The sequence below is a fragment of the Lacerta agilis genome, chromosome 9 (genome assembly GCF_009819535.1).
Source record: "Lacerta agilis isolate rLacAgi1 chromosome 9, rLacAgi1.pri, whole genome shotgun sequence".
Lineage (NCBI taxonomy): Eukaryota > Metazoa > Chordata > Lepidosauria > Squamata > Lacertidae > Lacerta > Lacerta agilis.
In genome coordinates this window covers 50,565,056-50,586,640 of record NC_046320.1, presented here as the reverse complement: position 1 = coordinate 50,586,640, position 21,585 = coordinate 50,565,056, and the positions used below count along the sequence as shown (strand labels likewise).

Genomic DNA, 21,585 nt, shown 5'->3' with positions numbered 1-21,585 from the left:
TTTACTGCTGATAGCCTAAAGCTGACAGTCTGTACAAATGAAAGAAAAAGTGGGGTGTTGTTGCTTGCTCAGTGGTTTGCACGGTGTTTCTTTTTGAAAGAAAGAAAGAAAACTAATTCTACAGCCACCGACCAATTTGTCATACTTCTGCAGCTGTTTTGTCCGAATAGCAGCTTCAGAATCTATTTTACAGACCCTTTCAACTACGATGGTGTTAAGTTTATTGTATGCAAACCCTGTGTAACTCATCTTTTGCCAAGAAGTGCAATCGAATCAACTGCATGACTGAACTTTTGGGTATAATTATATACTTCCTTACGAAGACGGTTGTTCTGCACAGGAGTTTGCTCTGCTGAATGTTTAATTAAAGACTGCAAAGGAAAAAACTGAGGTATCCTGTGTACTTGTGCTAGCAACCCCAAAACATAATTCCAGTGTGCCTAAAGGAGCTCTATTGAAGAAGCCCTTCTTAAATCCCACCATACTGGATAACTATCAGACCATCTCCAACATCCCATTTTGGGGGCAAGGTACGGGAAGCGTATGGTTATGGTGGCATCTCAGCTCCAAGACTTTCTGGAGCAGGTGGATTATCTAGATCAGGGTTTCGCAAACTTGGGTCTTCAGCTGTTTTTGTACTACAGTTCCATCATGCCTGACCACTGCTTCTGCTAGATAGGGATGATGGGAGTTGTAGTCCAAAAACAGCTGGGGACCCAAGTTTGGGAAACCCTGATCTAGATCAATTTCAATCTGGTTTCAGGCCTGTTTATGGGACAGAGATGGCTTTGATCATCTTGGTGGTTGACCTAAGCCAGGAACTGGACAGGGGGTTCTGTTCCATCCCCCATGCTATTTACCATTTACATGAAACTGCTGGGAAAGGCTGCCAAGAGTTTCAGGGTTCTGCATGCTGACGACACCCAGCTCCATTTCTTCTTTCCACCTAAATCCAAGGAAGCTGTCTCAGTTCTAAACTGGTGTCTGTCATCAGTAATGGCCTGGATGAAGGTGAACAAATTGAAACTTAATCCAGGCAATCCAGGTCAGTCAGAAGGTGCAACAGGTAATAGAGATTCAGCCTGTGCTGTATGGGGTAACACTCCCTCTGAAAACATAGACTGGGTGTGCTTCTGCACTCAGTCCTGTGTATGGATGCCCAGGTCTCTGCTCAACAAGATTTTGGGAACTGACTGCTTTTAATGGAAAGGCTGGTGCTGTGCTGAATTCTTGTTATATAAAATCTCTTAAAACCTTTGTAAATCAAGAAAACCTTTAATAAAAATATAAAAAATGTATAAAATCTCTTAAAACCAGACAAATAATAAGTATATAGTTTTAATTCTATATACAGTATATTGAAGGATTCTTTTTTTCTGTGTTTTTGGCGGTTCTTGTTTTTATCTGTAAGCCACCTTGAATCCTATTAGGGGAAAAGGTGGGGTATAAATATATGATAATGGTGATCATCATGGTGATGGTGATGATTGTGTTTATGACCTTAGACCAGGTCAACTAAAGAATGTCAGAAACATGGAGGAGGCAGTGTGAAGTAGTGCAGAATTGACAAGATGCTGGATTTACTTTGTCAGCCAATTACACGCCCATTTCTCAGTACTCACTCTGCAATGCTAGCCAATTATGTTTGTGCAGCAACCAGGTGTTGTGAAAAGAGAAAGTAGATAAGGTCGTTGGCTGGCAGGTTTGGAATCTGAGAAATGAGGAGCTGCGGCAACTGGGGAAGAGGGCAGACCTGAATATTAGCCTCTGCAAGTGGACAGATGCTCCTTTCCCCTTCTCACAACCAGTGCCATTCCACCTTTCTGAATTGATAGCAACAGATGCTGGCAGTACTGCTGGATCAGGCCAATGGCCCATCTAGTCCAGCATCCTGTTCTCACAGTGGCTGCTAAGATGGCTGTGGGAAACCAGGGAGCAGAAACATGAGCACAAGAGCATTCTCCACTCTCATGGTTTCCAGCAACTGGTATTTGGAAGCATCACTGCCTCCAACTGTGGAGGGAGAGCATAGCCATCACGGCTAATAGCCATTGAAAGCCCTCTCCTCCATGAATTTGTCTAGTCCTCTTCTAAAGCCATCCCAAGTTGGTGGCCATCACTGCCTCCTGGGGGAGCATGTTCCATAGATAATACAGTGGACCCTCCGGATACGAATTAAATTTGTTCTGGGCGTCTGTCCACAACCTGAAAAGTGCGTAGGCATAGGCACCACTTCTGCGCATGTGCATGGTGTGCAGAGCGCTTCTGCACATGCGTGCATGGCAAAACCCGGAAGTATATACTTCCAGGTTTGCCATGTTTGTAACCCGAAAGTTACGTATCCAGAGCGGTACATAACTAGAGGGTCCACTGTACATTAAAAATCCCCCCAACCCCAAGAAAACAGTTTGATTTGCTCCACTCAGGTCCTAAAGCTTTGACCACAAGGCAATGGCAGCAGTTTGGAATCTACCCACCCATCTATCTATCTATCTATCTATCTATCTTTATGGAGCCTAAAACAACACTACCCACAGACAAGACAGAAAGGTGCCAGTAGGTGTGGGGAAGCTGCAGGGTTCCCAGATCCAAAAGAGGAAAAGGAAGACTCGGCTTGCTCAATATGCATGGCATGATGAATGACTCCTGGTAACACACTCCAGCTTCCACCTGAGCCAGCCAACTGCCTCACTCTGCCTAAGGGACAGCCCTGCAGATGCCGCCCATATTTAATCACACTATTGCACACAATTCCATTTCGCACAAGTAGAAAACCAGGCGCGGGGAGGGGGAGAATTGGAATATTCTGGAAGAGGACACGGAACCCTAAACAGGAGCACTCCACACTGCAAAGCTTTGTCTGAGGTCTCATGTGTATAAACCTCACTGGGATCACAAGCATGTCGTTTTCAGAAGGGAGCGTATAAACAAAATAGTGGTAAATAGGATTATGTTCTAGTGCTGTTGTTTTTCAAAATGCATTTGGTAATGTTCTACATTTTTGAAAAGGCTGTTTGTTTGAGCTCATTTCTATCCTCTGACCCCACTGAACATCATCAACAGGAGCTACTTCCAATTGGTAAAATAAGATTAGTATTTTTTATGCATCTATTTATGTTGGGGGGAAACAATTCTTAGCTTCATCCTTAAAGTCCCAGGGTGGGTTGCAACAGAAAATTCAATTGTGAAAACAGATAACACCATTACAATTATAAAACAAGTATAGCCTCATTCCCATGGGAGGCAGTGATGGCCAGTAATGTGGGTGACTTTGATATAGGATCAGACTAATTCATAGGACTGGGATATCAATGGCCACTGGATACGATAGCTATGCTCTGCTGTCACAGTTGGAGACAGCAACACTTCGGAACCCCAGTTGCTAGAAATCATGGTAGAGGAGAGTGTTCTTGTGTTCAGGTCCTGCTTCCTGGTTTCCCTCAGGCAACAGGTTGTCCACTGTGAGAACAAGATGCTAGACTACAAGGGCCATTGGCCTGATCCAGCAGGCTCTTCTTACACTCTTATGAAGTTTACCTGAAACTTTGGATTAATTTCAAAAGATGACCTCAACAAGATCAATAGCGTGCTATGGGATGTTTGGCTCCATCAAACATTTTTTAACACGCTACTGACCTTATTGAGATCATCTTTTGAAATTAATCCAGAATTTGTTTGATTGATCTTACTGAACCTCTACTTAAGCAGAATATTTATGTTGGCTGTGCAATGGTAATATGCAATCCACTGTGGCTTTAAAGTACAGTAGTTTCCATTTGTTGCAGAATAGCCTGGGAGGAAGCCTGAAATTGCAAGATAGTTCCCTCCCCTGCTCCCCACAAATCCCCATGCAGAAGCTGACAAGACTGACAAGACTCTTATATTGACAATGTCAATGGAGAGGACTTCGCAACATGGTGACTGGACTGGGAATCTGATGGCTCCATCAGATTTGGCTCCATAGTGCGAGGGGAAGAGCACGAGGGTGACGCGCCTCCCCCCCAAAACCCAAGAGGAGCATTGGGCTGTCTCGGGGTCCTGCAAACTCATGGATGGCCCGCAGATTTACCAACCTCTGCCTCCATCCTGAAAGGAACGGAGAGTGGAAGGAGGAGCCGGTGAGCTAGGCACCAGTGCAGCTCTACGGAAGCAAGCCACTGATCCAGTCACGCGTTGGTACCTTTCCAACAATTGTGCTGATTGGAAGGTGAGAAAATAATTAAAGATTTGATTTATTTGGATAATCTGGCAAGAAAAACAGGAGTGATAAAAGGAAGTCGGCTCCTTTTCAGGGTGTTACAAGCACAAAATAATATGCAAGTGAAGTTTGGATGAAACTTTGGGAAATATGTTAACTAATGAATAATTAGAACTAAAGGAATGCACATATCCTTTGCTTATATCAATCTCAAGACCTTTTAAAAAGAACTTGAACTTAATCTGAAATTGAACTGGACTTAAAATGGATGATAAACCTGAGAAAGAATATAATGTTAGTTGATGGAAGATTATTATAATTGCTTTCTGGAAGAAAGACAAAATTGACCCTCTGGAAACTATTTTACTTCTGAGAAAGTACTTTGGGACTTACTCTGATGACATCAAAATTAACAGATTTACAACTATGTACTTATTTTACCAAAAAGGCATTTGCTGGCTAAAAATCAAGATCAAAAGATGAGGACAAGATTATTCACTGTGAACACTGACTAAAATAAATTTAATAATATTGATTTACTATATTAGATTCTCTTCACTGATTGTTAATATCAGGAGACTTTAAAAGCGGCTACGATGCAGTGTTTAGAGACAGAAATGGGAAGGTGGTGCCAGACTCCTGGGAGCATCAGAGCCCCCCAACACCACTGCCTTAAACCTTTAACTTATGGTTGTCCCACTCGCTGGATCATCACCTTGTCGTCCACAGTCACTTACGGATTCATTGTTAAAACCGTGTTTATGGAAGACAATCTTACTCGACTACGAGTGATCGCCAAAGAAGAAGAAGACTTATGGTTGTGGAAAGGAAAGTTTTAGCAATTGAAATCTATTTAATATTACTATGTTGGATCTTATAATTATTTTGATGTGAATGGATGCAAAAATTTGAACATATAATTGTTTAAAACTGAGATTTGTGAGCAATGTGGGAGAGGGGGAGGGATTAGGTTTGAAAAATAGGCTTCCTCTACTGAGTGTATGACCTTGACCAGGGGTCAGCAAACTTTTTCAGCAAGAGGCTGGTCCACTGTCCCTCAGATCTTGTGGGGGGGGCCAGCCAGACTATATTTTTGGGGGCGTGGGTGAATGATTTTCACCCACCTGCAAAGAAAGCATGCGAGGAAGTGGTGCGGAGAAGGGGCGCGGAGAAGGAAGGAAGGGTGGGCTGAGGGAGAGAGAGGAGGAGGAGGAGGAAAACGCTGCAGCAGCCGGCAGCCGGTGTCACACGCCCCCTTCACAGCACCGCTGAGACAGGCAGGCAGGTGAGCCGACTCGCGCCATCAACGACGCCTGGCGTGGAACAAGATTGCTCTGTCCCTGAGAAAAGCGCCACCATGTGAGGGACAGGGAAAGAACGCGTGCCCTAGCGATCCACGCAGCAATTCCCGGACCGTCCGTGGGCCGGATCTAGAAGGCAATTGGGCCTGATTCGGCCCACGGCCCTTAGTTTGCCGACCCATGACGTTGACAAAGTACTGATAAAGCTAAATATAATATACGCAGTGGTGGGAAAGAACTCTGTGTTTTGGAATTAAACTCTATAGAGGTATCTCGGAAAAGGGGGAGAGAATTGGCCCCCCTCACTCTAAACAGGAAATGGCAAAATGAGAAGGTTCAACGTTAAAACTAACTAGCCAGGTCGCAAGGCAAGAGAATTAAAAATATGAAGTTTTTGATTATGAGAGCAGGGTAGTGAAACTGTTAAATAAAGGAGGCTCGTGTGTAAATCTCTCTCAGCTATGAATGGGTGACCATGGACCAGTCATTATTTCTCTGCCTAACTGGGTTGTTGTGAGCTCAAAGTGTTTGTCCAGGGAGAATCATACATACTACCCTGAGTTCCTTGGAGTAAAGTCATGATGAAATGTGGATCAGCTGCTGTAAGTTTGGTTTGGGGGAAGGCAATTCTTGCAAAGGGCCCATAGACTAGCTCTGCACTGCCTGAGGACTGGCGAGAAAGGGGTGTCTAGTGCCAGGGATCTGTGGGTGTTGGGCTGCAAGGAGGAGGAAGAAGGCAACAGAATATTGCAAGGGCATTAAGGCTCATGTAAAACTGTTCCTGCTATCCAGTCTTCATCAGCTCTGCCCCCTGCCACCCTTGCTTTGGGAGTTAGAAGAGGGAAGCATGCTCTACATGCTATGATTTTGAACCCAGAGCAATCAGCTTTTCACACCATTGGGAGAGGCTAAATGCCTAGAGCACCCTCATCTCTTGAGGGTCACCCCCCCCCATGATGCATGGATGGCAATAATAGCTTTCCTGTACAATCTTACCTCTCGCCTTGCATACATAAATTCCATTAATTTCAATAGTGCTCATCTCCCAGCAAACATGCCTAGAATTCCAACCCTTTGCTAATAATGCAATCTTTTTTTCTTTATTGTGGGGTGGTGGTGGAAGTGGAAACTGGATGTCTTGAAAATAAGCAGTCCCTAGAAATGTAGAAAACATTTGCATGCAGAAAGCTCCGGGTTCGATCCCTGGAATCTCCAGGTAGGGCTGGTAAAGACCCATCCAAAACCCGTGAGAAACCTTTCTGCGGTACTCAGTGTAAACACCACCGAGGTAGATGGACCAGTTTTCTGTGCACCCTCCTCAATCTTTCCAGTATTTTCAAGGAATTTAGTAAACATCTCCCGAGTCTCGGTTCCATTCCATTTTCTACCCCATCCTAAAGCATTATGAAATTAAGCTTAAGGGTTTACTTCACTGGGGCCCTTTAACACAGTACACAGAGTCACACATATGATACAGACTTGCGGCTGATCTAATACCTGAAACTGGAAGGAATCGGTGTAAGAGCACTAAGTTCCCCCATGAGGCAAAACAGTGAGAGCTTGCTATTATTGAGATCCCAGCAGGTAAACTTCTGCAGCGAATTAAGATACCCAAGGGATTTCGTAATGAGGGTTGTGGTTTCTTCTTTATTAATACCACATTCTGCATTTTCCCTGTTCGCAGAGAGTTCCAGAAACAATAAGAAATTAATCCTCTTCGAGGTAAGCGTTATCCTCATGTTACAGCTGGAGAAACAGAGGCAGTTGTATGGTCCCTTCAAGGTCACTCAAAAAAGATGCACATCAGAGCCTAGCTGAGATACAGACTTATGCAGGGGTACCTTGGGTCTCGAACAGCTTGGCTCCCAAACAAATCGGCTCCCGAACGCCGCAAACCTGAAAGTAAGTGTTGCGGTTTGCAAATGTTTTTCGGAAACTGAATGTCCGATGCAGCTTGAAGCTCCTGCAGTCAACTGGAAGCCGCGTCTTGGTTTTCGAACCGTTTCGGGAGTGGACTCCCAGAACAGATTAAGTTCAACAGGCAAGGTACCACTGTAAATCAAAGTGTCCTTGTATAGAGATGTAAAATTTCTGGAAATTTTGAAGCTTGGAAAAACCCAGTTTTTTTCCAGGGGGAAACGGAAATTTTTGGAAAAATTGAAAAAAAATGCTACATTAGCACTTCTTTTTTCTTTTCCGGATTGAAAGTCATTCTGTTACTTTAGAAACATAAAATATAACCATGGACAATTTTAATGGGCATAAAATTATCACAACTAGCATATTAAAAATATAGTGTATCCAAACAATTGTTACAAATAGAATTTACTTTTAAAATAATATTTATTTGTATTTGTAACAAACGGAGCAACAATCTCCTGAACTGTTTATTAGTTTAGGTGGAACAAAAAAAACAAAACTCCACAAAACAATTTTTAAAAATCCAGAAGTAACAATTATTCATATTTCCTCTCCACAGTATTTAAAAAAAAACATTCTCATAGAAAGAACTGAAGAAGGAAGTGAGACTAAGTTTCAATGAATGGGCATGAAATTTATTCAGAATCATTTTCTGAGCTGTAATTAAGTACTGTATATACTTTCAGGCCCTTTTTGTTGCTCTATATTTTCTTCCAGTGCTTTGAGGCCTAGTGAAGAGGAACAGAACCAATGCATACCACACGCATGCAAAAACAAAACTGAAACCTTTTTCTTTTCTGGTGACAACAGCACCTCCTAAAGGAAGAAATGTATCTTGTTCTTGCATTGGAGAAAACAAAATCGAAAATTCTTTCTAGTAGCACCTTAGAGACCAACTGAGTTTGTTCCTGGTATGAGCTTTCGTGTGCATGCACACTTCTTCAGATACACTGTGTATCTGAAGAAGTGTGCATGCACACGAAAGCTCATACCAGGAACAAACTCAGTTGGTCTCTAAGGTGCTACTAGAAAGAATTTTCGATTTTGTTTTGACTATGGCAGACCAACACGGCTACCCACCAGTAATTGCATTGGAGAGTTCAGTTTGTAACCTAGGACTTGCTTGTCCTCACTGAAATTAAAATAATCTGATACCATACATACTTTTTAGAAATGATTTATAAAATATTTGAACCCCTTATCTTAAAATATTTTATTCATCATGTTAAAATAAAACATTCCATAATCTATTTTTCATTTTTTCATTTTTTGGGGGGTTGGGACAAAAAAGGCATCAGGGAAAAAATGGGGGGAAACAGCCCCCCCCCGAAATTTTCCGGGCCTTCACATCTTTATCCCTGTAGTTGGCTTATTTATTTCATAAAACCTATACATCACATCACATCACATCAAAGTGATTTACAAAAGGAGTTTACCTGCTGAGTCACTTTTGTACTGAATAATAGTTCTACATTAATAATCTTGGAATGCAACATGTATTGCCCAATCATTGTAATATTCGAAAGTAATCTACTTCATTTAGCTTAACAAATATTTGGCTGTTGAATTGTTTTTAATAGTGTAACCTAGCTATTAAAAATAATTGCTTAGTATTAGAACCAGAGGCATACCTAGGGTTCCTTGCACCCTTGGCAAGGAAATATATCAGAGTCCTTCCACCCCCCCGCAAAAAATCCTTTACCACAACAGCCACACCAGAAATTGCTACACGTTACAGAACCCAAGTACTGAAGAGTCCAGGGAGAAGGAGGAGGGAAGAGAAGCATGCCTTTGTGCTACAGTACAAGAAGGACAGGAAGCTTCTCCTGCATTTTAACTCACCACGATGCTGCACACATATATCTCACACTCCATAGTATCCCATGGTCTGCCTTCACACTCTCACTCACTAGATCATCACCTTGCACGTTCCTATGACCCTTGTTGAGCAAAGCTGCTGGGAGTCTCCTACTCCCAGCAGGGTCACCCAAGGCGGTAAGGTCAAAGGGGAGGAGCTAGCCAAAGAATGACCCAAAAAACCCTCAACTGCAGAACAGGCAGATGATAACAAGCGGTATGTTACAATGGCTGTGAAGGCGGATGAAGGCTGCAGCAGAAAAGAATCTACTGGTCGTCATGATACTTACAGCTTTGCCATTGGAATAGAGCCTTACTGCGAAGACTGTGCATTGGTCAGCATGCAGTGATCTACACAAATAAAACAAATTCACGCACAGGCGTCTTCCAAAAACCCATCCCAAATGGACTCACTGTTAAAACCATGTTTATGGAAGACAATCTTACTCGACTACGAGTGATCGCCAAAGAAGAAGAAGACAACACAAAGAAGAAGACACTGCCTTGCCATTTCTCCTACCACTCAGCTCTCAGCTCTTGCCTAAACTCACCACCTTACACAGGTAACTAAAGACAGATTTCTGGCAGCTGGTTTGCCCCAATCCTTAGGTATGCCTCTGATTAGAAGTAAGTACCATGTTGCAAATCAATATCAATAAGATTTACTATGAAACACGTAAGTACCATAAGTACCAGGTAGTTGAAAGATACCTGGTGTAATTCTTTAATTGAACCTGCACACACCTTGAGTTTGACTAGTACACCTAAGGACATGCTTGGAAGCTTAAGCACAAGCTCATTACAATGCAAGGAATCACTAAAGAATAGCAGCAGATATCATCTGACAATAAGCATCACTAACATGAGTTTGGCCAAACTGCGGGAGGCAGTGAAGGATAGGCGTGCCTGGCGTGCTCTGGTTCATGGGGTCACGAAGAGTCGGACACGACTGAACGACTGAACAACAACAATCACATATAATTATTGCACAAGTTTGAAATATTTCATTTTCCCATTTAGTGAGCAGCGTGAAGCTCAACATATATTGCTCCCAGCCCTACAAAGCTCCAAGAAACTTACTGGAGGCATCAGAAACTATCCGTTTCAAAACCAGACAATTTTCAACCTTTCAAGGCTACGCTTCCTCATAGGAGACAGAAGAAGCATCCACACATTACAGTGGTACCTCAGGTTACATACGCTTCAGGTTACAAACTCTGCTAACCCAGAAATAACGCTTCGGGTTAAGAACTTTGCTTCAGGATAAGAACAGAAATCGTGCTCTTGCGGCGCAGCGGCAGCGGGAGGTCCCATTAGCTAAAGTGGTGCTTCAGGTTACGAACAGTTTCAGGTTAAGAACGGACCTCTGGAACAAATTAAGTACGTAACCAGAGCTAACACTGTACTTCTTTTGTATTACTTTCCAATAAATTTCAAAGGTCACACAGAAAATTCACAGAGTACAGGTTTGTTTGGCATAGTGAGCCAAAAATGAGAGTTGGGTATTGATACTTGTCCAGCTCTCAACCATTCTGCTACTGTTAGTGAGAACTGGATAAAATGCTTACTTTAGACATAGGAGAAGACATTTGGACAAAATTTTGTGTGTAAATCAATGATGGAAGGAATAATTTATCCCTTCCCTCCCAAATGGATAAAACTATTAGAGAGCTTTCTGGTGCAACAGATTAAAAAGCAGAGAGGGGTTGAACAAGTAGCTGATTGCAAACAATGAGGCAAAGTACTATAGAAGACTACAGAGAAGGCATAAACTAGAATACATAGAATCATAGAAATGTAGTGTTGGAAGGGACCCTGGGGGTCATCTAGTCCAGCGATGACTACTTGAAAGAGTGAGGTGCAAAGCAGATGCTGAAAATAAGACACAGACTGGAGCATAAGTGTGTTAGCAATAATGATATGTGGGGTACAGAAGATCAGCAACAGACTGAAAGGTGGCACGCTACCTGGGGAACATGTATGAAGCTGCCAACAGAGACAAGCTGAAGAAGTAAAAGATAGTGGGTGACAAAACTCGAGGTGACACAGTGGCATCCAGAAAAGGGAGGGAAAAGCTGTGGGTGGAGTTGTGGAGAAGGGCCTGAGAGCATAAACTGAGCTAAATTGCATCTGTTTTCAGTAGTTAACAGTAAGGTGGTACATTAATGCCATTTCTATAAAGGTGTTTCCTGTTGAAAGAGAAGTGCCTCAAATCTATTTGACAATTTGATCATACCATTTCCCCCCCTTCAGTTAGGCTTTCAATGTCAGTAGAAGAACCAGATTTTTAATTCAGCTTAGAGTTCCTAATGTGAGGCTCATTTTTGGAAAGTGATGGGCCCTGGCACACAGATCTGTATATGATGAAACTGTTTTTTTTCCTTTCTGTCGCCAAGCTGGTCAAGTCTTTATGAATGTACAAAACATGCCTTCTCTGCACCAGCTATGGACTTGAGTCTTTCAAGGGGTATACTATTCCATCTAGAACAGGATATACTCTATATCACAGTTCAGCTCTCCTATTGACCAGAAAGATGTATCAAAAACCAGGAATACACTCCCTCTAACCAGAGGGTGGGGGAACTTGTGATCCTTCAGATGTTGTTGGACTTCAGTTCTCATCAGCCCCAGTCAGCATGGTCAGAGATTATAGGAGTTGCAATCCAGCCACATCTGGAGAACCACAGGTTCCCCACCCCCACCCTAGTCAATTCCCAGTGAAGGTCACCCACCAAGTCAGTTCCCAGTGAAGGTCACCCACCAAGGTGACCAACTCAGATTACAAATGATCCCAATAATCAGTTTTCACCAAGGAAGCCTGGAGATGAGTCATTGCTACTCATTGGAGCACTTTGCTATGAAATGAAAAAAATGAGAGACTGGCTTAGAATTGTCTAAAGTGGCAAGGTCCACTGAGGTCTTACTACTGCTTACTTTAAAGTAGATGGTGCTGTACCTTCTGCAAAAGGTAAGATTTAACCAATCTTGCCATCTTGCTCCTCTAGTGGTTTTCACCAGCCAGGATGGACAAGGTCAACAGTAACATGTTTGGTCTCAAAGCTCCAAGCAACTTGTCCACATCCACAGGTTGAAGAAACTGAAATGTGTCCATCAGAATACGTCAACCTGGCATCAAGGGCACATACATTGCTCATGCTTTAAATGCAGAGTGAAGTTGGAGCAGATATGGGCAACTTTATCAGCAAAGTGTTGGGTTTTTAAAAATAATTGCTCACAGCGGGTTTTCAAAAGTCCGTTAGATCCAGATGAAATAAGGCCCTTACCACTGGAAAAAGCTCTGCTGGCTGGCACTGTACTGATGGTCACAAGATCTGGGCAAGACAATACATTTAGATAGGTGGGGGAAATTATGGAGCGTTGACATAAATTTCACAGCTTGTTATTTGATAAGAGAAAATATAATGGAAATGTGTTATCGTTGGTACCTTACCCCAGTAAAATTGGCAAAGATCTATAAAAAATATTCAAACCTTTGTTGGAGATGTAAAGCGGAGGTGGGAACAATGCAACATATGTGGTGGGGGTGTAAGGTGATTGAACAATTTTGGATCAAGATACATGAAGAGTTGAAAAGAATATTTAGGAGCACAATTCTCAAAAACCCAGAAGCATATCTGTTAGGCTTAACAACCAACGATATCCCCAAAGCTTGTGTTTGATTTGTCTAAAATCTTCATCCATTTATTATTATTATTTATGCATTTATGTCCTGCCTTTCTACAAAAGTACACAAGGCAGCATAGGCAAAAATCAATGCCATACCAGCACAATCCCAAAGATTACCTGAAATACAAATCAAACTACCATCACTCTAAGCCCTCTTCAGTCATTTCAGTAAACCAGAGAGCAGGAGCACGTGCTTGAGGTATTGGGAATGAATCCCCAGATACAACTTCATCCTCCAGAGCAGTCAGGAATCCATCAGTGTCTGCAGACAGACCATTTTAATTGGCCCTTTGCCCCTGCAGAGGTTAGGCATCTCAGGAAGCCTAGATGCTACCAGTTAAGGATCTGTCCATGACAATGGTGTAATTGTCATCCCCAGATCACCACCATCCTATCCCGTGTGGCATCACATGACCAACTGAGACAGGCCCATGGTGCTCAAGGAGGGCATGAAATTCTGAGCTGCTGCAGATGAGGGGGGCTCAGGATGTGAAACCAGTACCATGCACACCAGGGAAACTGTTGAGGAGACAGGTGGATATGAGAATTCATTTTAAAATTTATTTTTAAAAAAATTAAAGGAGGGATCTGAATGTTCTAAAGACATTAAAATTTAGATCGCTCAGTATAATACTGTCACAGCCTTCAGTACAGCTATCAAGAAAGAGCTTGCAATATGATGTGCTGAAGGTCCTCAGTGCCCCCACCAGTTTACTGTTAAAAGAGCATTCTTAAGGTCAATGAATTACTTTCTAGATTTTCTATCCTTTCAAACTGCCAAGAAGAGCTGCTGGTACTGGCTTTTCTTTATTTATTGCAAGATTTTTTTGTGCATGTACTTCTGTTGCTATTGCATTCACATTGTTTGCTGTCCTGGGAACTTTTGAGTGTGTTGAAGGTGTGTGATATAAATTTAATGAATAAATTTATTGTGGAAGAACCCTCTAGCAGCAGACAGTGGGAAAAGGAGATGTGTCCCCCTTTCTCAGCTTTTTTTTTAGTGAGCAGTGCTGCTGAAGAAAAGTAATGGAGCAAAGAAATCTAAGGATCAGGGTTTTTTTCAGGGTTGGGGGTGAGAAGAGAACATATAGAAGGGCCAAGCCTTACACCAACATTTGCCATCCTAGTGCCCTCCAGATAGACTACAACTCCCATCATGTTGAAGCCACATTCATGCAATGCATTTAAAGCACTATGATAACATTTAAAGTATTTTAAGGCTTTCCCCAAAGAATTCTAGGAGCTGTAGTTTGTTAAGGGTGCTGAGGGTTGTTTGGAGACCCATATTCCCTTCCCACAGCTAGTTCCCAGAGTGGTTATTACAATAAATCAATCTTCACAGGGAGCACTGGGAACGCCTTGTGAGCGGAATAGGCAGTTTTGTAAGGGGAGAAGGCATCTCCTAACAACTGAGTACTGTTGACAAACTACAGCTCCCAGAATACTTTGGGGGGGACCCATGCTTTTTTAGAGCAGTATTATACCGCTTTAAATGTATGGATAACTCAGTTGGTTAGAGCAGGGTGCTTATAACACCAAGGTTGCAGGTTCAATCCCTGTCAGGGACAGCTGCATATTCCTGCATTGGAAGGGGTTGGACTAAATGATCATCCGGGTCCCTTCCAACTCTATGATTCTATGATTTTGGCCTGGGACTGATGGGAGCTGTAGTCCAAAACATATGGAGGGCACCAGGTTGGCAAAGGCTGCCAAACAACTTGAAAGTGAGAGGGCCACAGCTCACGCAACAAATGTTTGCTGGCTAAAAGAAGTACAAAAGTTGACTAAAAGTCAAAAGTTTCCACAGAGTAGAGGACAGGGGGAGAGACAGGGAGAATATTTAAGCTGTTGGACAAAGAATACAGTATCTCTTTTTTGGCATGTCCCTTTGACAGCGTTTTGACCTGCAGCAATCATCAGGTGATCATGTCTGGCTCTATCCGCCCCACCCCCCCAGTCTTACCTGATGACTGCTGCAGGTCAAACTGCCTTGAAATGATGCCAAGAATGAAGCAAGAAAACAAACAAATCTAGACAGTTGGCAACCTCATCTGAGGAGAGTTCCAAATCGATCGTCTGGCAGATCTGTGCCAGGTGTGGAAAGGAGCATCGTAGGGAGCCGTGCCATGCCATTTGCCTGTGTGATCAGCACACAGACTGGCCACCTCACCCCAGCAGGGATGACTACCTCGTGGCACCGTTGTGCAACGGTGCCCTCATTGGCTCTTGGAGGACCCAGACACTTCACCCCACCGATCTGCTGACCTCCCTCATGTGGCTGCTGCTGCAATTCAGGTGAGGACAGGCGAATGCTGCTTGACGACCGAGAGAAAGAGAGAGGGGTGGAGAGATTTTGCACGCGGGGCACGCCAGGGCGAATCTGCTACCTGGCAAGCGTGCTCGCCGCTCGCCAGCTACAGGATTGCCAAAGCAGCAGGCCCGGCCTACTTAAGGGAGGAAGAAGGGGCGGAGCGGGATGGCAGATTTAAACCTGGGAGAGCGTGAACTGGCTAGGGGCAGGCACGTGTTTATGTCTGGAAGGATGGCGGCTCCCCGCAGGTCGCAGCGGCAGAAGCAGGCCAGGAGCACGAGAGGAGACACACACACACACGATCAACTCCATCCTTCCAACTCCATCCTTCTTCCGCCATGCAGGGAAAGGGGGCTGCCTTCTCCACCCATCTCCTTCCAACGCGAAATTTCTAAGACAACAGATGCCAAGGCTCAACCTAACCCGGCCCCTCCCCTCCCACGGTGTGCCGGCGGCCTGGGTCACTCCGTGGGAGCGCGCTCTGCTCATGCGCAGAGGAATTGGCCACTCTCCGGCTTGATTTGCATGGTCCCGGCGTTTCAAAAATAGGTTCAGGGACCGAACCCGGGATCAAAATTAAGCCCTGTCCGCGCAGCGGCTCCCCTGGCGTCACCTCATTTCCCCTCTCCGTCTCCCACTGATTCGCCCACAACGGCATGTGCTTGTTTGAGGAAAGGCGCGCGCGCATACACACACAGTCTCGCTGGCCGGCTCAGGCTAGATCCGGGGGGTGCTATGAGCCTCTGTCTTGTAAGCTTCCCCCGTCCATTTTCCTCCCTCCGATGTGCACCATCATCCTCAAAATGGAAAAAAAGGATGCATTTTTCAGTCCTCTTGGGGTGGCACCTCAAAGTTTACTCTCCCTTGGAGAAGGCTGTCAGGATCAAAGGCACTTTTAAGCCAAGGACATTCCACCCGAGACTTTTATTGTAGCGAGAGATCTCGATGGAGATCAGATTTGGGATCGCGGCAGCGGGGAGGGAGAAACCGCCATAAAATAAAAAAGCACCTGATGACGAGTCTAGCCTAAAGTCTAGCCTAAACTCCCTCCTACGGCAGAGTCAGAGAAGATGCAGGCCACTTCGTTAGCGGCAAATGCGTATAATTTTACATTTGCCCCTCTCCCCTTCTTACTGTTGCTTTACCTGAATGCTGAATGTGACCAGCCTTACTACTTCTCGGCTCCCAAGTTCCCAGCCCCTCCCTGCCTTCCAAGCAACCGGCGGCAGGAAGAGGAACCCCTCCTCTCATCCTCTCCAAACCCATCACAGAAATCTACCCCGCGCTTAGATGCACGGCTATAACGCGAAGGCAAAAGTGATCCCAGCCCCACCGAGAGATGCTGGGAGCGGGGGTTTCTTTATCAGCAACGAAGCGAGGAGGCTTTTTTATTTTTGCATGGATCGAAACAAGCCTGTATTCACCTCCTACACACATACAAAAGGGGGTGTGGGAGAGGAAACATGCATGGCGAGGGGTGGGGGGAGGTAAAGGACCCCGAGTAAAATTAGGAGTCACAACAGAAGTGAGGGTGCGAATTAAAGATGCATGGGGCGCAATGGGTGAAACAGAGCGAGGGCCTAATGCAAAACGGTGGTGCTGGAGAAGCAGATGGTTTCTAAGGACGAGGAACAATGTGGTAGATGTGCTCTATTATATAACACATATATACAGTATAGGCATCCAAATAAACAACAGGAGCCTGTCTCCCCCAGAAGACAGTGGTGTTCTTGTTCCAGCCCGGGAGGGTTCCCAACACTAGACCCATTCACGGAAAGCGTTACCTACACGCGATGCGCGCCGACCCACACGCCAATAATGCACTCCGTGGCGCACGCGCGCGCCCCGGACACACAGAGGCGTCTTGGGCACATTGGGCGACCTGCATTCTCTCCCTTCCGCCACCGCTCTCCCCGCTCCCTCCCTCCTTCGCTTGTAATCCTTGCCACGGCAGGAGGGAGGGAGGGAGGGAGAGCATCACCCGGAGACGCACACGCTTTGCTCCCAGCCAGAGAGCACCGGCTCGCCCGGAGCCGCCGCCGCCGCCACCATCACCATCATCACTCACCAGTTCTCTTGCATCCATTGAATCGCTTCATTCTCGTTGAACTGCTTCTCGAATTCGTATTCTTGCAGAGTCAACACTGACATGTTCATTGGAACGATCTTGGAGGGGAAGCTTCCTTACGCCTGGCTGACAATACAAGGTCTGCGAAAGGCCCCCCTTTCCCCCCCGCTCAGCGTCTCGTCAGGTATCACCACCACACGGCCTCATCCACCACCTCCTCCTTTTCTTCTTCGCCCCTCTTTCTCTCTCTCAGCTATATCCTTGTTGTAGCATTGCTTTTATCCTCTTCCTATAACCTCCTCTCGTGTCTGGAGATCTCTCCTCCTCTCCGCTTCTGCAATCCACCCTGGGCGGAAAGGGAGCCGCGGCGGTCTTAGTGCCCAACCCTTGTTCAGAGCCTTCCCAAGTCCATTCATTCCTGTTGGCTTTCCTAACTAGGCAAGCTTCCAAGTGTGGGTAGAAAAGAAACGGGTGGGGGGACGGTAAGGCGGGGCTTGAGCAGTGCTAAGGTTTTGCTTTCCTAACCATGCTGAGCGACACATGCCGGCGATTCCCACGCTTCCATACCGTGAAGGACCTTTTCTGCTCACTGTTTGCACATCAGAAAACATCTTCAACCTGGCCTTCAAATCTTGGCAGCAACACACTTTTTAGGGATGTGTGTTAAACTTGTCTTTCCTCTCCAAGCCTTCCTTGATTCCCATCATTCCATAACTTGATTAAAATGTTGCTTTGTCCCACTGCCTTGTGGGACACCTTCAGGAGAAAAAAAAGGCTAAGGAGTAAACCCTAAGTCCCTGAGACAGTTGGATGGCACCTTGTATGCCCTGCTTCCAGCAACTCCTGCAGCCGAGCTGGTGACAAACATATTATTCTGCTTTCCTTTGGACCACATCAGTGAGGCTGAGAGGGGAGTCTTGTTGTCTGGGCAGCACAGGACCTCCACACACACTACTCAGGCTTGCACCCCAGGGAGGTCACATCAGTGCTGCTAACACAGCGGTTCAACTTCACCCCTGGAGGTGCACTCCATTGTTTCTTGAGATGGACGGATGCCCACAAGTAAGAATGCACCAGTGCCAGGAAGAACCAAGTGAGCAAGATCTATTTGGGGTATAGATCTGAGTAAGAGTCTCTGCGGAATATTTTCCTTCAGTATCACTGGCATTGTTACAAGTGCCACATAATACTCCTGGCCAGGGCAGGCCCACTCTTGAGGCAAGGTGAGGCAACCGCCTCAGGCGGCAAGATCCACAGGGGCAGCAGATCCAGCCTCCAGGTAATGGATTGCCCACTGCTGCTACTGCAGTGACAGTGACAGCAGTGGCACACTCCTTAGAGGCCAGATCTACCCCCTCCTCAGCAGGCCCCCCTCTATAGGGGGCTCTCAGCCAATAGGAGGCCTTGCCAGTCTCCTCCCACCCCTAGGAGTCTCCTGGGCTCTGGACCCACCCTCCCCCCCTTTCCTTCAACCATCAGCTGGGGTTCATTTGATTCCCTCCCCCCTTTGTTCCCAATGTACCAATAGATCTTTATCCCCAGCTTGATCTTGCTGTGGATCTTTACTCAACCCTCCTTCCCTGGTGAGGTTGTGCCATTTTGCGGTTTGCCTCACATGTCAAAATGTCTTGTGCTGGCCCTGCACATGGCATATTTTGTTGTGGCAGCATCCATACTTTGAAGAACCCTGCCTATTGACACCAGGCAGGTACATTCACTTCACTCTTTCTGGTACAAAAATAAAAATAAAAAATGCTTAGGCAAGTCTATCCAGACATGTGGTTATGCTGACATGTATTTTAATCTGGTTTTTAGCAAAACAACAACAAACCACATTATTTTTTGAAGGTTTTTAATCATTTTTAACTATGTTTTACTGATAATTTCATTGTTTTATTCTTTTTCTTAACCACTTTGAGGGTTACAGGTGGGTAGCCATGTTGGTCTGCCATAGTCGAAACAAAATAGAAAATTCTTTCCAGTAGCACCTTAGAGACCAACTGAGTTTGTTCTTGGTATGAGCTTTCGTGTGCATGCTACTGGAAAGAATTTTCTATTTTGTTTCGACTTTGAGGGTTGTTGTTGTTGTTTTAACAACCAATCATTATCTAAATTTTGTGATAAATAAATAAAATTCTTGTCATTTGTATTCTTCCCCACTGCCCTATACAAATGCAGTAGGGACTCTTTTTATTTTGTCTTGTCTTGTCTTTTCTTTTTTAACGATGTAATCATACAGGTTGGGGCAAGCCTATTCTGTTATGGGGAAAGGATGAGGGGGAAATACCCAGAATGAACAACAACAAAAAAAGACCCACAGTTTTCCCTTATTTCCACCATATGTTCCGCACTGCATTCACAGCAAATAATGTCTAGGGAGCTACATAAGAAGATCCCTACTGGATCAGGCCAGTGGCACATCTAGTCCAGCATCTTGTTCTCACAATGGCCAACCAGATGCCACTCAGCTCACCTTCTTAGCAAGTGGCATTCATGGACGTAATGCCTCTGAAAGTGGAGGAGGAACATAGATAGACATCATGCCTAGTAGATGCTGGTAGCCTTATACTCCATAAATTTGCCCAATCCTCTTTTAAAGCCATCTAAGTTGGTGAAGCAATGATTCTTCAACATCAGCTTCGTTGGACTGGTCATGTTGTACAGATGCCTGATGATCGTCTTCCAAAGCAACTACTCTATTCTGAACTTAAAAATGGAAAGCGTAATGCTAGTGGTCAACAAAAGAGCTTTAAAGACTCTCTCAAAGCAAATCTTTAAAAAAGTAGTATAAACACCGACAACTGGGGAACACTGGCCTGTGAGCGCTCCAGTTGGAGAACAGCCTTTACCAAAGGTGTCATACCAAAGGTGCCATGGGCTTTGGAGACACTCGAACTCAGGACACAAGGGAGAAACGTGCGAAGAGGAAGGCACGCTTGGCAAATCCACACTGATCAAGTCTCACCTGGAAACCAATGTCCCCACTGTGGAAGGACGTGTGGGTCCAGAATTGGCCTCCACAGTCACTTACGGACTCATTGTTAAAACCGTATTTTTGGAAGACAATCTTACTTGGCTATGAGTGATCAGCACAGAAGAAGACATCACTACATCTTGTTTAACTACTGGTAGGTAGCTGCACATTTTACTAGGGAACCACTGAACTCAAGTTTGCATCTGAGTAATCATGCTCAGTTCCCAAGCTGCACCAAGTGCCTCCAATTGCATCTTTCCCCATCTAGAAATAGATTGTGTCGTTAGTTTGTTTCCGTCATCAGTACTAGGTGAGAATCGCCAGTCTGCAAACACTGTGGTAGCTAGGTTAGCCAACCTTAGAACATTTTAAGCAATGTTCTGTTAGCCATTTTTTTCAGAGCATGCTCATAGCACTTATCAGGAATCTGTTAATTGGTTCTCCTGTTCCAATCAGTCCGTCCGTGATTACAAAAAAAGGTGGATTAGAAACATTGTTTCAACTTCACAAATGGTAATCTAAAGAAAGTCTGTGCATGGGATTCCATTTCAGTTACCTTAACTGTGTGAAATAAAGAGTTGGATCTGAATAACCCCAGGGAGGATCCTAGCATGGGGGGGAGATGCAATTGGGACCCCAAGAAGTGTCTGAGCTCAGGGAGGGTGCAAGTATTTACAGGGAATAGAGAGCTGGATCTAGGGGAGGGACCAAGCAGGTTAGCAGAGGGGTGCACTGCCCCTATGGAACCAGACAACCCATATCAGATGCCTCCTGTTGTGGAGCTGCTCATCAGTGCCTCTTGCCAGTGAGGAGAGTACCGGTAAATTGGATGCTGAGCTGGCACCTGTCCCACATCCATCTCCAAGGACATGGGGACCCCAGCACCAGTGCAAACACTTTGTAAGCTCAACTCACTTGAAGGAATGTCCATCTGCTTGCCCAGTCCCAGGACTCTAGCTGCTTGCCACACTAAGTGCTCTCAAAAAGGAAGGTACAACTCTTAGCTTGAGTTAGGGATTTGCCCAGTATGTGAAGACAGGCTATGGAAGATTGAATGGATGAGACCAATAGCGGGCCCAATTGTCAAGAAGGTGGTTTATGTGCATGCTGTAGACTCTACATCAACCTGGAAACGTAGTCCATCTAGGAGAAGGAAAAATCTGACCCATAAGCTCTGCTGCTTTGCAGGATATCTTTGGGAGAAGAAAAGGCTAAGGAGTAAACCCTTCACAAATCCAGAGTGGAGTCCCTAAGGCGGTTGCATGGCAT

General features: G+C 44.9%; 1 protein-coding gene across 1 annotated transcript in view; it reads right to left on the bottom strand.

Annotated features, from left to right (window-relative positions):
* Nucleotides 1-17,707, bottom strand: part of ELOVL6 (ELOVL fatty acid elongase 6) — a 73,042-nt gene extending 55,335 nt beyond the window's left edge. Inside the window, exon 1 of the mRNA XM_033160206.1 lies at nucleotides 17,343-17,707. Coding sequence (XP_033016097.1) covers nucleotides 17,343-17,431 — 89 coding nt within the window. The 5' untranslated portion in view covers nucleotides 17,432-17,707. The remainder of the gene's footprint in view (nucleotides 1-17,342) is intronic.
* Nucleotides 17,708-21,585: the final 3,878 nt, after the last annotated feature.